Source organism: Arachis ipaensis, chromosome B10 (assembly GCF_059453495.1).
Source record: "Arachis ipaensis isolate K30076 ecotype BB chromosome B10, ASM5945349v1, whole genome shotgun sequence".
NCBI lineage: Eukaryota > Viridiplantae > Streptophyta > Magnoliopsida > Fabales > Fabaceae > Arachis > Arachis ipaensis.
The window spans coordinates 12,967,523-12,984,539 of NC_142435.1; the positions used below are offsets into that span (position 1 = coordinate 12,967,523).

The following is a 17,017-nucleotide window of genomic DNA, read 5'->3' on the forward strand; positions in this document are numbered from 1 at the left end:
TGTATGTATACATACATATGTATACATATGTATATGTATGTAGATGTATATGTATATATGTATATATGTATAACTAGAAGCCCGATGAAGGAATAAAGCTTAAATTCGCATAAAGCGGAATTACGAAACGCGAAGTGTTCACACAAGATAACTAAACGCGTAGGTACGGATAGAACAAGACATAATATATATATATATATATATATATATATATATATATATATCACACAACACCGTACCACCTGGCCTCCACCACCGCCGGAAAAATTACTCAGGCCGCATAAGGGTAGAATTGAAAACGGAATTTTATATTGGTGTGTACAAATGACTCATTAAAAAATTTGAGGGTACATCTATCCACCGTGTAAAAATTCGGGTATACTTTTGTCTATTTTTTCAATTTTAAATAAAAGCATCATTTCTATTTACTGAATAGTAAAAATTCTCAAACCAAACATCATACAATTGTAACACAAAACAAAGTTTAATTCAATTACAAATTTTTAAATCTGATGAATATAAGAGAGCCAAAGCAAATGGCCTGAACTCTTTCAAGAAACTTGTCATCCTCCTCAGGAAGAAAATGGCCTGCATTATTTGTAAAGAACCAAGGTCGCGTCAAGTATGAAAAAAACTGAATGTTACATTATATATATATATACACACACACATTTATATTACACTTCAGTCACGTTGTTTTTTCAACTTTTGAATCCTTATGGAGCGTAATTCTTGAAGCTTCTCCTAACCAAGAGCATTTCAAGCTGTGATGTGAAATAATATAATGTAACAAAATCAACACCCAAAAGTATAAAGTAAGTAGTGTGGGATAAAAAATAAAATGATTCATGTTGATAGAATAAACATACAGCTAGATGCGGAAATTTCTACAAAAGATTCGATAGTAAAAACAAGGACTTGTGGCAAAGAAAGAGGCAATAGATGCCTTTGACAAAAACAACAACATGGAAAAGAACTACAGGACAAAAGAACAGAACATGATGGTTAACTGCTAAGGAGCATAGCATGATGGAAAAGATTCACATAACTTAGGTAGTCAGTAGACACGAGATATAAAAGTCATCACATAACATTAGGAAATTCTATAGAACATTTGACAAGTTATTCAAAGTTAACATAAACCACAATTTAACAATGATTTACCAGTCATTTGTACAAAAAGGAAGTTTACCTCAGCCTCTAATTTCCTCTTCTCTTCTTTGGCTTTAATCTTAGCAATTTCCTTCATCTTTTCCACCTGCCAAAGACATGTTTTAGACACCCCTAAGACATGTATAACTTACAGTTCAAACTGAAGCAACTAATAATATATCTATACTAATCAAATGTGCAAACAGATTACACAATTACTTAATTTCACCATTTCTCACATCTTACTAAGAAACTAATGAAGAAAAAATAGCAGCAAAAGAAGCAATAGCATATAGCATGTAAACAATTTGAAGCAATACACAGAAATATGTTATTGGAAATATTATGAATTGAAAGCTTTACGACTTAGCTGCTCTCTTAATCTAGAAAAATAGCATATAAACAATATTGTAGCAACATGTTGACTATAATTATGTGTAATGAGGATTTGAAAAACATAAAAAAAATTAAAAAAGTAAAAAATTGAGAAGTTAAATTTATAGCCATTCCTATATAACCACCAAGCCACCGATTAATCCTTGAATTTTGCCAAAGACCACAATCATATATCTGTTTTTGAGAATCATGTGCTTCATATTTTGGACATAAATTAATTCATGCAGACAGCAGACATGCTTTTCCTCTTTAGCCTGGCAACAGCAAAAGCTCACTAGCAAATTCAAAGTAAAAAGTATGCAGGAAAAAACATCAATACCTTGCAGTTTGCAACATCCTTTGAAATCTCCCTTGCTCTCCATTCATCAGCTTCTCGGTCAATGCAATGAAATTCCTCCCGCTCCTATATTTTTTATTTTTTGATAAAGAAAGGACTAAGGAGCCAAACATAGAAACGGGTTTCAAGAAACGGCTACAATAAAGGGCAATGAAAATATCTCGCAAAAACAAAGGGAAAGTAACCTTTGCCAGCATTTCTGCAATACGCTTCCTTTTCTTCTTCCGCCAGCGCTTATTTCTTTTGGACTTGTACACTTTATTCGCAAACTTTGCAGCCGCAGATTTCTCCTCCCATGGACTTACTTCATTCGCAACATATCTGAATGGCTCCAGCTGAGATCTTAGCTTTGACATCAAATAATTAGCTGCTTCAACTGCCAACGATTCTTGGGATTCTATATTAACCCTTCTGTCTTGCAAACATTCTAGAAAACCAGGGAGGTAAGGTTCATTAGATCCATGTTTCACATCTTCTAAAGACACTTTACCATCTTTGATCATCATCAACATCTCTAGCTCCTTTTGCCTAAGAAAAACAGTAAGTTTATAATTTTGATAAGAATATAATTAACAAGCTTACAACATAAAAGCTATTAATTTTGAAGAAACATTAAGTTTAAAAAAGTGAAAGTAATATATGAAGCCAAAATAAAAATATACATTGCCTTTGCAAGATTAAGAATGTCCTGCAATTCTCTGAGGTGTTCACAAACATTTCGGTTTTGCCAAAATAAACTTGAATTTGGTGGATCAGGAGGTAACATTGGAAACTGAGGAGGTCCAAGAGGATGAGGTGGTGGTACAGACTGAAAATGAAATGGATTCATTTCTTTCAAGTATGCACTACTCCTTGATTCAGAGACTAACCCTAAATAAAATAAATAACCAAAAAAAGAAAAAAAAATCAACAGATAAAACCAAAACAAACCATGATATTCATAATCAAACTAAGAAATATTGAAATAACTTGTTTCAGTCCAAACTGATAGAATCATAAAATTACCAAAAACACAGATTCATAACACTGTAGATTTTTAAATTGAGCTTCTGCCAAACTGGGATCCCATTATGCATGATTTTCTATAGAAATTTTTTGTTCTTAAATTCTAAATAAATAATTTAATGTTCAAAATTTTTTTTCTATAGATAGGTTATTTTATTTAATTATCAATTAAATATAAGTTAAAGAGAACAACAGCAACGCCAAAAATGAGAATTTTCACGATATGATAGTTTCTAACAATCACAAAACAGATGAGTTTATCCATCATCAAAACATTAGAACTAATCGAGCTTCTTCATATGCATTCATGTCGAAACGAGCTTCTTCGATGGGTGACAGCGACTGACTAGCAAGTTTCGAGCTTTCTAAAGCTCCAAACTTGGTGTGCGGTCCTATTCCTAAAGCTTATATATATATGTATATACATATATACAAATATATATACATGTCATATATATATGTATATATGTATATATGTATATACATACATATATGTACATATGTATATACATACTGTAACACCCTACCATACAAAGTCTTATGCTTAAGTCATAATTCAGAGATGGCAAGGTATTACGACCTTTAAAACAAAAATTTAGTACGTATAGTAGTATGAATAATTGATTATAACTAGGAGCCTTTGTAGAAAAAGGGGGTAAACAAAAACCGTAACTCGAACGGGCAACACTCCGATCGATAACGTAACGAACCGGGATAAGCTAACGCGAGATCATATATATAAAGAGTGTCAAAAACAAGAATATCAAGACTCAAAACCCGGCTGCGAAGAGAACCGGTCCGAGCATAGCAATATATACATATGATAAAATAAAGAAACCCCAAAGGAAACCCAAAGGGACACAAATACAGAAAACCTATTCTCCAAAAATCCCCTCTAGAAGGAGTCATCACAGTTTGTATTATTTAATGGAGATAAAAGTATCTAAACAAGATATATAACCCAAAACAGAGTCCCGAGAACAAAGGATCTTCGCTAATCCAGAAGTCTCCAGCATGCCTCAACGAGAAGCCTCGCGTCCTGCATCTGAAAACCACAAAATCCGCATGGGTGAGAACCAGAGGTCCCCAACACAGTAACAGCTTCCACATATATAATACATAATAATAGAGGAAAGCCGAAGGCAATCCTAGAGCTTCCTCCAGATAATATCAAAGCTTATAAACAAGCTAAACCGTAAGTGGCAACTGACTAAAGATTCTTCAGTCTAACTAATACTTCCCTTTCCAATTCCTTCAGACCTCCCAACCACCAGCAGGAGTATAATATAGCAAACACAGTTATATCAGACAAGAGATTTACAAATAGGAACAGATAAGGCATTTAGACAATTAGCAAGTAATATGCAGTCAAATAGGCAATCTCAAACAATTCATGTAGTATGCTTATGATGCATGCCTGTCCCTAGTGGCTGATGATATCATCTGTCGGTTATAGAGCCAACCCGACAAGTCCTGGTAGCTAATCATTGGACTGTCCCTCTGTCGTGCATCCCCAACTCGAGTTATACTCATCATAAACTTGATCATAAACATGATCCATATCCATCACCCTCACTGGTGAATATTTACGGGGGCGAGCTCATCCGGGCCTTTCACAGTGCCCGGCCACACTTACGACATAGGGTCAAAAGAGCTTCGAGTCTCAACCTGGAGCACGTGGTGGCTAGCCACTGCTACTACCCAGGGAAACCCTCATCTCCAATGGTGGAAGTGCCAACATTCACAATTCATTCAACAGCATATATGCATTTATACTTAGCCATAAACATGGCTCCGCCGCCACACGGCATAATCCAGCCATCCGGCTCACGGTTAAATCTATAACCAGCCAATTCATTAACAATTACGGCCATTCGGCCCATGGCATAACAAGCACTTCCACCGCCATCCTCCACATCTCACATAATCATCTTTGATCCTCATGGATCATTCATTTTTCCCTTGCTTCACTCGCAAGTTACCACATTCACTAGCCCTTTTCCTCATGCTAGGCATATCATAATGATTTAAGACATAAGTGGTGAGATTGGAGGCTTAGAAGTATGAAGTTTGGCTTTTAAAACTCAAAAATCAACTTTGGGATGAAAACAGGGCCACGCGTACGCACACTCCACGCGCACGCGTGGATGATGCTTTCTCGAAGAACGGCGCATACGCGCTAAGTGCGCCTACGCGCGAGGGGTCATTCTGCTAAAAATTTTCTAAGTTAAAAGCTGCAGAATTCACATATTCAACCCCCAATCTTCCGACGGTCATAACTCTCTCATTTTAAATCATTTTTCACCCGTTCTTCGAACGGCATGGACATCCCGGATCCAATTTCATTTCTAAACAGATTTGGCACAAATCAAAGATCCGTAGTCCAAGTTATGTCCCATCAAAGTATGCCCAAAAACCATATTTTCATTCAAAACCACAAAGTGCCATTTTCAAAACAAGCCACTTTCAACTCTTTTCAAAATCAATTAAAACATGCCAATTTCATCCCTTTTCTTTGAAATCAATCAAAGTGTACCAAATTCAACAACAAGGCATCCTCAACTCACGCATTGACATTTTACCAAAATTCTCAAAACTACCTCCAACCATTTTAACACTTCTCAATCAAAAGGCCAAAGGATAAACACAATATTATGTCATACATCCTTCTCATCCCAATTTCTAACAATATCAATTTCCAATCAACCATCATTATACATAATCATCATACTCACCAACAATATGGCACCACCCATCAATTCAACCTCAATCATTCATCAAGCATATATCACAACATGCATTTTCTCACATATCACACAATCAAGGCATCAATATTCATAATCACACATATGATCACATCATATATCTCAACCATTCCACAACATCATCAATTCAATGCATATCTTAGGGCCTCTAGCCTAAGTATTTCCTACCACATTACATATTAGATACGGGAAACCGAAACCATACCTTAGCCGATTTCCCAAGCTCAACCGGAGCACTTCCAAACCACTTGTCCACAAGCTCTCAAGGTATCAACACCTCCAAGAACAGATTTTATCACACAAAACCCCCTTTCAAGCTTTCCAAAATCACCAATCAAGCTCCAATATTCACATATACACAACCTAAGCCACAATCATCATATCCATACACAACATCTCAATACCCAAACATCATAGAATCAATAAATTACACTAGGGTTGAGAATCTTACCACACCCAAGGTCCAAGGAGACAAGATTAACCTTCTCCTTCAAGAGAGTTGGGTCCTATAACATCAAAGAACCCAAAATCTCAACATTTTTGCTCATGAAACACGAAATCAAGGGCTGGAATTTCGAACAGTAAAACGTGGCTTACCTCAAGATTGATTGTATGGGTTTTGTAGAGCTCTCCGCGGTGAACGCGTGGCCGCAAACGGAGCGGCAATCGGAGCTCTAGATCAAAAGTTATGGTGGTTTGAAGATCAAGTGAGAGATAGAACTTGAGAGAGTGTTCTTCCCTCCATGGCCTCTCTTTTTCAGCGTGTATTAGTGTTGTGTGAGGAGAGAGAGTGCTGAAAACTAGGGTTTTGGTTTAGTTATGTTGGGCCAAGGGCCCACTTTGGGTCCGGTTGGATCGGTTTGGCCCGTTCGGTCCAATCTTGGTCCGATTTCTATAAAATTGGTACCGAAATTCTCGTCTCAATTTCCTCTATCATATTAAGCCATAAAAATATCATTTTTGGCTTTCTAGAATAAATTCTCATATATGGGTTAATTAGCCGTTAATTAACCGGGTCTTACACCAAACGTTTTCCGAGATCCATTCAATTGAGCTTGATACCAATCTGTGCACTTCAAGTTGAAGCGTGGAACCTTATTGAACCTTGTGCACTAGCTCTGAGCACGAGCCATTTCCCGCTTACTCTTAAAGCCGCAGAGAGCTCTAAGCTGGCCATCTGTTTCAAGCAAACCATATTCAAGTGAAAAAGTAAAGTTAAAGGTTAAGGATTGTACCCACTTGAAGCTTGTATTGGGTGGTAATGGTCTTGGGGTAGGTGTTTCTGGAGGTTCTGTAAGTTCTACTCCCTTGTGCTCTTCTGTGAATTCCTCCACTTCCTTGCAAGAATCTTCAAATGCATCTGAGTCCTGGTCAAAGTCTTCTATGTCTTCCTCATCATTTGAGTCATAGATTGGAGGTTGAGAGAAATCTACCTCCGCATCATCTTCGTATTCACTTGGGGAAGATTCTTCAATCTCAGAGAATTCACTTGCGGATGCAAGTTCATCACTAAGAGAGCTAGACTTGTGACTCTCATCATCAAGGGAATTTGTGTCTTGGATTATTCTGTCTAGTTCTTCATAAATAACTTGCCTTGGGGATTGTACAATATCCTCCTTAGCATCAACTGTAATGTCCTTGACGGAGTTCTTCTCAACTCTGGATTCCCATGGAAGTTCAGCATCTCCTAGATCTTCAACCAACTCTTCTTCTTGTACAATGACAGCTTCTTCTATTTGTTCTAGTATGAATTCATGCTCTGTCTTGTCCACTGGAGTTTCTAATATTTCCTTCATGCGACGCTCTTCATTAGATTGTCCACATGGGGTTGTGGTTGGTCCTTGAATATTCGCGCGTCTAGAAGCTAATTGAATTACTGCTTGCTCCAGTTGTCGAATGGTTGTTTGAAGTTTAATTACTGTTTCCTTGAGGCGAACCTCTGATTCTCGGGGTGATGGATTTGGACATGAAACATAGGGAAGTGGTGGTGCTTGGGAGTGAGTGGATTGGAACTGGGGTGGGAAAGGATCATACGGTGGCGAATGGTGAAAAGAAGCTTGTGAGTGTGGTGGTTCGAGGTTATGTTGAGAGGATGGTTTATAGGCACGGGGTGGGGCTTGTTGGTAGTTACAAGGTTGTCCACCATATCTATCAGCTGGGTATGCATTGTAGAATGGTCGTTGTCCGTGATATCTTGGAGGGTGTTGTTGCCTGAAGGGTTGATTAGATCTTCTTGGCTCCATCCATCCTTGATTGGTCTGACCTTGATACATATTCCTGCTGCAACTTCTATTTCCTTCAACAAAGTTAGAACCAAACTCAAAGCGAGAGGGGTGAGAGTTCATGGTAGCAAATAAAAATAAAAAGGAAAAATAGAAATAAATAAACAAGTAAAAGAAAAATATTTATAATAAGCAATAATAAGGCACACGTTAGCAGTTTCCCGGCAACGGCGCCATTTTGAAGAGCAGAAGATTGATGGTTTAGAGGTTATAGTAAACTCTCGTTGCAAGTATAGTTACTAAACCAAGCAATCAACCTTTCTTACAAACGTTTTGGTTGTCACAAGTAACAAACCCCTTTAAAATTGATAACCGAGTAATTAAACCCCGGGTCGTCTTCTCAAAGAACTGCAGGGAAGTATGTTCTTATTATTGGCTATGGAAATTGTAAATTGGGGTTTAGAAGATGAGAAGCAAGTGATTTAAATGACAATTAAAGTAAATGAAGAACAAGTAATTTAAATAGCAAGTAAAATAAATAAATGACTGTAAATGACTCTTGGCAAGGTGTGAGAAACAAGAGGTCCTATCCTAGCTATCCTTATCAATGATGATGATAATTGAATTGTAATTCCACTTTGTTAACCCTTACTAAAGCAAAGGAAGGTCAAGGGACAAATTGATTTGATCTTCGGATCCTATTTATTTCTTAAGAAAAGATTGGGATTATTGAAGTTCAATTCAGTTGGCAAGATAACAATTATCAATTATGCTGTTGAATTGGATAACTCCTGAGTTACTAATTTCTTAACCAAGACCAAAAGGAGAAAAATAAAATCTACTGGAATAAAAATGTCTTCAGAGTAAAAGCAACAATAGCATAGATAAAAGAAATCAATATTAAACTGAAATACCTCAAATAACATTAATTCAAATAATCTGGAACATAGAAGAATTCATAAAGTAACTTGCAAAAGTAAATAAAAGGAATATTGAACCTGATCAAAAGAGATAATCCTGAAAGCGAATAAAAATCCTAAATCTAAATCCTAATCCTAAAGAGAGAGGAGAGAACCTCCCTCAAAACTAAATCTAATTCATGGAAAGTAAAAATTGGCGAGGTCTCTCATGAATGGATGCATTTTCCTACTTTATAGCCTCTAATCTGTGTGTTATGCACTTGGATCTGGGCCAAAATTGCTTCAAAAATCGCTGGGGCGTATTCTGTAATTTCTGGTGCGTGGCCTCTGTCACGCGTCCGCGTGGGTCACGCGGTCGCGTCGGTCATGCGTCCGCGTTGTATGCGCTTTGCTCAAGATGCGTGGTCGCGTCAGTCATGCGGCCGTGTCGCTGCTTCTTCGTTCTTGGCACGCGATCGCGTCCTCCATGCGATCGCGTGGATGCCAGTTTCTTCAGAAACTCCGTTTTGTGCTTTCCTTCCATTTTTGTATGTTTCCTTTTCCATCCTTTAAGTCATTCCTGCCTTAGAAGATCTGAAACTACTCAACACACTAATCACGGCATCGAATAGAAATAAAGGTAATTAAAATAATTAATATTAAAGCATAGGAAACATGTTTTTCATATACATCACATAATAAGGAAGGAAAAGTAAAACCATGCAATTAATATGAATAAGTGGGTGAAGTATTGAATAAATCACTCAAATTAAGCACAAAATATATCATAAAATATGGGTTTATCACACGCGCACGCGTCGCCATGCAGACTCCGATTCACGTGCACGTGTGAGCCATGCGTGCGCATCGCTCCTCGCTGGTTATCTCCTTTATTTCTTTTGCTCCTTCCATTTATGCAAGCTTCTTCTCCATCCCTCTAAGTCATTCCTGCCCTATAAAGCCTGAAAACACTTAACGCACAGATCACGGCATCGAATGGTATAAAGGGGAATTAAAATATACAATTTAAAGGCTCAGGAAGCAAGTTTTCAATTATAGAACAAAACTAGGAAGAAATTGTAAAATCATGCAAATTGTATGAATAAGTGTGAAAGGACTTGATAAAACCACTCAATTGAGCACAAGATAAACCATAAAATAGTGGTTTATCAATCTCTCAAGTAACCCATAAAGAGGTTCAGTGTCAAGCATGTAAAACAATGGAACCATAAGAGTAACACTAACGATTTAGTTCCAAAATCACCTCCGTAAATCTATGTTGCATGGATACTACTAATAAATACTCAAGAACTATTTTTGTTAATGAAAAATGGCAGAACGAAGTAGGAAACTAACCTCGACACCATTCTAAGGCGGCTCTCTAGTTTGACGATCGCATTCTGTGCGGTAGTGCGTTCTAATTGGGTAGCTCACAGTCACAGTCACTGTCACTGATGTTGTAAACTCGTTTGGGGGATGTATTTGATCTGATTGGGCTTCTTTTCTTTTTGATAACTTTTCTATTTGGGCCTACGCAAGCATGGCTAGAGAGGTTATACTCTAAGGATTGGAAGATGCAACTCAGTTCTTGTTAGAAGAAGTTAGTGCCATAGCCAAGGATGTTACTGTGATAGTTAATTACAAAGATATTGTTGACTAGATTAAAGTAATGGAGGATACTAGCTGGGAGTTACGGTTCTTGAGAAACGAAACAAAGAATAAAATCCACATATTTCAACATATGAAAGTTGTATACAAGGACGACCAATGGTTTCAGACCAAGGATCAATGGGAGCAGATTGCTTTGAACATAGCTAGTAGGTAAAGACAGTGGATCCAACCGTGAAGTTCATAAATCAAATGATATGTGCATTCACAATTAAAGGATAAAGGTGATTAGTTATATAAAGTGTCTTCATGTAATATATGCATGTATGTGGTTGGTGAGTCATGAAATTGTGGCTAGTTTGTAATGTTAGGTGGGTAGGTCTTACTAATAGAATTGGAGATATGTTGAATGTGCTGAGATATGTTGAATGTGCTAAGTTGGATTCAATGTCTGTGTAATTTAATTTTCCTTGATAGTATTGTTCGGGATCATTATATTCATGAAGAACTCTTTTTTAATTCTTCCTCTTGGGTCAAGACTTTTACGAATGATCTAAAAAAAAAAAAAAGAGACAACCAGGACTCCAATGTTGTAGCTTATTAGGAGGTCCATGAGGATGAGGTGGTGGAACAGACTGAAAATAAAATGGATTCATTTCCTTTAGGCATACACTACTTTGTGATTCAAAGACTAACTCTAAATAAATATATAACAGAAGAAGAATCAAAATCAACAAATAAAACTAAAACAAACCATGATTTTCATAATCAAACTAGAAAAAATTGAAATAACTTCATTCCAAACACAAATAGAATCTTAAAATTACCAAAACGCTGAGATTCATAACACTATAAATTCCTTCTCTCAAGTTACCCAAAAAGAAGTTCAACGTCAAGCATGTCAAACAATGAAACCATAAGAGTAATGCTAAGGATTTAGTTCCAAAATCACCTCTATAAATCTATGTTGCATGGATACTACTGATAAATATTGAAGAACTCTTTTTGTAAATGAAAAATGGTAGAACGAAGTAGGAAAATAACCTCAACGCTGTTCTAAGGTGGCTCTCTAGTTCGACGACTGCGTTCGGTGCGGTAGTGCGTTCCAATTGGGCAGCTCAAAGTCATTGTCACTGATGTTGTATACTCATTTTTGGGCTGTGTTTGGGCCGATTGGGCTTCTTTTCTTTTTGACGAATTTTTTAGTTGGACCTACGCAAGCATGGCTAAAGAGATTATACTCTAAGGATTGGAAGATGCAACTCCGTTCTTGTTAGAAGAAGTTAATGTCATAGCCAAAGAGGTTACTATGATAATTAATTATAAAGATATTATTGACTAGATCGAAGGAATAGAGTACACTAGCTGGGAGTTACCATTCTTGAGAAACAAAACAAAAAATAAAATCCACATTTTCAACATGTGAAAATGGTATACAAGGACGACAAATGGTTTCAGGCCAAGGATCAATGGGAGCAGATTGCTTTGAACATAGCTAGTAGGTGGACACAATGGATCCAACTGTGAAGTTCATGAATCAAATGATGTGAACATTCATAATTAAAGGATAAAGGTGCTTAGTAATATAAGGTGTCTTCGTGTAATATATGCATGTTTGGGTTGGTGAGTCATGAAATTGTGCTGGTTTGTATTGTTAGGTTGGGAGGTGTTACTTGTAGAATGAGAGATATATTGAATGTGCTGAGTTGAATTCAATGTCCATGTAATATAATTTTTCTTGATAATATTGTCCAGGATTATTAGATTCAAAAAGAACTCTTTTGTAATTCTCCATCTTGGGTCAAGACTTTTACGAATGATCTAAAAAAAAAAAGAGACAACCAGGTTCCAATGTTGCAACTTCTTAGGAGGTCCAAGAGGATGAGGTGGAGGAACAAATTAAAAATGAATTGGATTCATTTCTTTCAAACATACACTACTTTGTGATTCAGAGACTAATTCTAAATAAATAAATAACCAAAAGAAGAAACAAAATCAACAAATAAAACCAAAACAAACCATGATATTCGTAATCAAACTAGGAAATATTGAAATAACTTTATTCCAAACAAATAGAATCATAAAATTACCAAAACACTGAGATTTATAACATTTTAAATTCTTTCTCTCAAGTTACCCATAAAGAGGTTCACATCAAACATGTAAAACAACGAAACCATAAGAGTAACGCTAATTAGTTCGTTCCAAAATCACCTCCTTAAATCTATGTTGCATGGATACTACTAATAAATAATGAAGAACTATTTTTGTAAATGAAAAATGGCAAAATGAAGTAGGAAACTAACGTCGACACTGTTCTAAGGCAGCTCTCTAGTTCGACGATCGCATTCTATGCGGTAGTGCGTTCCGATTGGGCAGCTCACAATCACTGTCAATGATGTTGTAAACTCATTTGTGATCTGTATTTGATCAATTAGGCTTCTTTTCATTTTGACAACTTTTCTATTTGGGCCTACGCAAGCATGGCTAGAGAGGTTATACTCTAAGGTTTGGAAGATGCAACTCAGTTCTTGTTAAAAGAAGTTGGTGTCATAGCCAAAGTGGTTACTGTGATAGTTAATTACAAAGATATTGTTGACTAGATTAAAGTAATGGAGGATACTAGGTGAGAGTTACGGTTCTTGAGAAATGTAACAAAGAATAAAATCCACATATTTCAATATATGAAAGTGGTATACAAGGACGACCAATGGTTTCAGGCCAAGGATCAATAGGAGCAGATTGCTTTGAACATAGCTAGTAGGTAAACACACTAGATCCAACCGTGGAGTTCATAAATCAAATTATATGTGCATTCACAATTAAAGGATAAAGGTGCTTAGTAATATAAGGTGTCTTCATGTAATATATGCATTTGTGTGTGGTTGGTGAGTCATGAAATTGTGTTGGTTTGTAATGTTAGGTGGATAGGTGTTACTGATATAATGAGAGATATGTGATAAGAAGAATTTGTACCGGTTCGGAAATTAGCAAAATAATTTCGTTGTGAGCATAGCCCAAACCGATAGTCAATCCTCAAATCAAATTTAAATATGTTGGTTATCACAAGTACAAACCCCTATAAGAATTAACCGAAGTATTTAAACCTCGGGTCGTCTCGCAAGGAATTGCAATGAAGTGAATGATTATTGGCTATGAAGGAATACCGGGGGGGGGGGGGGAGGGGGGTTTGATTTGGAAAAAGGGCAAGGAAATAAATGGCAAGAAAATAAAGAAAGCAAGTAATAAGGGAGACATTCATGGCAAGGATTGAGAATATAAGCTTTCCATCCTAGTTACTAATAACAATAATTAACAAGAATTTATCTTATTTCGTTATCTCCAACTACGGAAGAAGGTATAATGTTATCTTCACATAGGGAGAAAGTCAAATACAACTAGCTAATCTCAATCCAAAAGTCCTAATCAACTCACTAATTGAATTAGCAAGAGATTAGAATCAATAGAAACAATACTAGCTAACAACTCTAGATCACCAACATAGGTTGGGTCTTAATGACTCAAGATTGCCTAATTACTCTTTCCAAGCCAAGAATGCTCAAAATCTACTCTAGAATCCTACCAAACATTTTGTCAAAAGGCATAAAAGGAAAGCAAGCTAAAATGACAACAAGAGTAAAATCTACAACTACCCAATTGCAAAGAATTAACAACAACTCAATTAAACAACAAGGGAATATAAAACATAAATTGCATTAAAGAAAATAAAGGTCCAACAATAGTACATCAACATAAAAGATATATCAAAGGGGAAATTGACAAGAAAACTAAGAGAACATAGATGTAACAACAAGGAATTGTAAAGAAGACAAGATGAAAACAAGGAATTAAACCTAGATCTAGGAGAAATTGACCTAATCCTAACCTAATTCTAGAGAGAAGAGGGAGCTTCTCTCTCTAGAAACTAAACTACATGATGCTAAGCTACAACTAATTGCTCTCCCCCTTTGCCCAAGCTTGAATTCTGCATAAAATAGCCTTAGGAATGAGTTAGATTTGGGCCTGGACAGCTCAGAAATCGCCCCTAGCATTTTCACTTTAATGAGGTCACGTGCGAGCTGTGACGCATACGCATGGGTCACGCGTACGCGTCGTCTGGCATTTTTCTTCTCACGCGTACGCGTCATGTCACGCGTACTGATGAACGGACATATTCTTATGCCGGTTAGAAACTAGTAATTAATCCGATCGTGAGTATAGTCTAACCAACACGCGAATACCGCATCAAATAATTCTAAAATCTATGACCGAGAGTATTGATCCCAGGTCGTTCTCCTTAGGAATTGCCTTAGAATGCGCATCATTGATTAGGAAAGCTTTTATGATTTTGAGAGTTGGTACAAGAATTCAAGCTAGCAAAGCAATCAACAATTAATTAAGATAAAAGCCTTGGCTAAGGGTAAGCATTGGAAGTTCCATCATTATAGTTTCCTTCAATTATGATAAGAATTGATTATTGCTTCACTTAGTTAATCCCCTAACAATGGAGGAAAGTCAAGTGAGAGTAACTAACTTGAGTCACAAGTCCTAGTTTCACCCTAGGGAAGTCTAGCTTTAGTGCACTCCAAGTCAATTAGCAATTCTCAATTCATAATCTACAATTGATATCCACTATTCAAGTTTCTCCAATAACTCAACCCCTAAGCCAAGTGAGAGAAACCTACTCCATAGCTAAGGTTGTCATTATCAAAAACAATTGGTAGGCAATTATAGAAAACATGATGTAATTGAGAGAAGAGAATTGAATTAAAGCTATCTACTCCAAACAATCATCAACAATTAAGGAATTGAATAAAATTGCACAATTCTTTAATCCACATTCAAAGTAACAAAGTGAACCAAATCTAGATATAAGAAATTGAACCAAAAGAACATCAATTAAGAGTAGAAGAAGAGTAGATCTACACTTGTATCAAAACAAAAAGTCAATTAGCAATAGATCTCACCAAGAATTCAAAGGAAACTTGCAATAGAGGAAATGAAAACCTAGAGAGAAGTTGGAGTTTCTCTCTCTAAAAATAAAACGTAACTAACTCCCTAAAATATCTAGAATTATGACTAATTCCTAACACTCCTAATCCTTGGTCTTCTTAAGCTTTTCCCTCCAAAATCTGCTCCAAAACAGGGCCTGGGAACCCCTTGAAATAGCTGGGCACGTGTTTCATTTAAAAAATCCTGTGCGCACATTGACGCGTATGCGCACTGCACGCGTACGCGTCCCTGGGGTCTTTTGCGATCTGTGCGTAGGCGTAAGGTGCGCGTGAGCGTCATAAGGAATATGGCCCAGCCATATAAGCGCACCGGCTCCTTGCTCGGCTCCACTGCGCTGGCTCTGGATGAGCGCATCCACGCGTACGTGCACTGTGCGCGTGCGCGTGCATGTCCAAACTTCAATTCTTTAATTTGTTTGATGCTCCTTCCATTCATGCATGCTTCCTTCATTCTTCTTAGCCATTTTTTTGCCTTATAACTTCTGAAATCACTTAACAAATGGATCAAGGCATCTAATGGTAATAGAGAAGGATTACAATATCTCAATTTTGATGCAAAAGAAGCATATTTTCATCTATGAGGTAAAATGGGAAAGAGACACGAAATCATGCAGTTTTATATGAATAAGTGTGGAAGATCATTGATAAAACCCTTAGATTCTATGCATGATAAGCCCTAAAAATGGGATTTATCACGTACGCATCGCCTGGACGACCTCATTTTCACGCGTGCGCGTCTGTCACGCGTGCGCATCGATGTATGCACTCCAAATCCTTGTTTGTCTATGAATTCTCCACCTTGCATGCCTTTCTCTTCACTCCTTCCATCCAATACTTGCCTTATGAACCTGAAATCACTCAACACACACATCAAGGCATCGAATGGAATTAAAGTGAATTAAAATCACCAATTTAAGGGCCTAAAAAGTATGTTTTTACACTTAAGCACAAATTAAGGGAGAATTACAAAACCATGCTATTTTATTGAATAAATGTGAGAAAAGGTGATAAAATCCCCTAAATTAAGCACAAGATAAACCACAAAATTTGGGTTTATCAATATGTTGAATGTGCTGAATTGGATTCAATGTTTATGTAATCTAATTTTTCTTAATAATATTGTCTAGGATTATTAAATTCATAAAAAAACACATTTGTAATTCTCCCTCTTGCGTCAAGACTTTTAGGAATGATCTAAAAAAAAGAGACAACCAAGTCTCCAATGTTGCAGCTTCTTAGGAGGTCCACGAGGATGAATTGGTAAAACAGATTGAAAATGAATTGGATTTATTTCTTTCAATACTACACTACTTTGTGATTCAGACACTAACTCTAAATAAATAACTAACCAAAAGAAGAAACAGAATCAACAAATAAAACCAAAACAAACCATGATATTTATAATCAAACTAGGAAATATTGAAATAACTTCATTCTAAACAAATGGAATCATAAAATTACGAAACACTGAGATTTATAAAATTGTAAATTCCTTTTCTCAAGTTACCCATAAAGTGATTCAGTGTTAAGCATGTAAAACAACGAAACCATAAGAGTAACGCTAATCAGTTGGTTTCCAAAATCACCTCTGTAAATCTATATTGCATGGATACTACTAATA

At 36.5% G+C, this 17,017-nt stretch overlaps 1 protein-coding gene and 1 pseudogene across 1 annotated transcript; both read right to left on the reverse strand.

Moving 5' to 3' along the window:
* Positions 1 to 716: 716 nt before the first annotated feature.
* On the reverse strand, positions 717 to 2,714 carry LOC107621895 (U11/U12 small nuclear ribonucleoprotein 59 kDa protein-like). Its single transcript, XM_016323871.3, has 5 exons — positions 2,548 to 2,714; positions 2,071 to 2,413; positions 1,868 to 1,951; positions 1,193 to 1,258; positions 717 to 764 (listed from the first exon to the last, which is right to left on the reverse strand). Exons 1-5 carry the CDS (start codon positions 2,712 to 2,714, stop codon positions 717 to 719), a joined length of 708 nt encoding a protein of 235 aa, XP_016179357.2.
* A 14,185-nt stretch (positions 2,715 to 16,899) lies between these two features.
* Positions 16,900 to 17,017, reverse strand: part of LOC107620146 (U11/U12 small nuclear ribonucleoprotein 59 kDa protein-like) — a 43,083-nt pseudogene continuing 42,965 nt past the window's right edge.

Bases quoted from the DNA above. Each gene is read 5' to 3' on its own strand.
- LOC107621895 (XM_016323871.3), bottom strand. From the start codon at position 2,714: ATGAATCCATTTCATTTTCAGTCTGTACCACCACCTCATCCTCTTGGA. The intron at 1,952-2,070 runs GTTACTTTCCCT...TAAAAAATATAG, and splicing joins TTGCAGAAATGCTGGCAAAG to GAGCGGGAGGAATTTCATTG. The intron at 1,259-1,867 runs GTATTGATGTTT...TGTCTTTGGCAG, and splicing joins AGGATGTTGCAAACTGCAAG to GTGGAAAAGATGAAGGAAAT.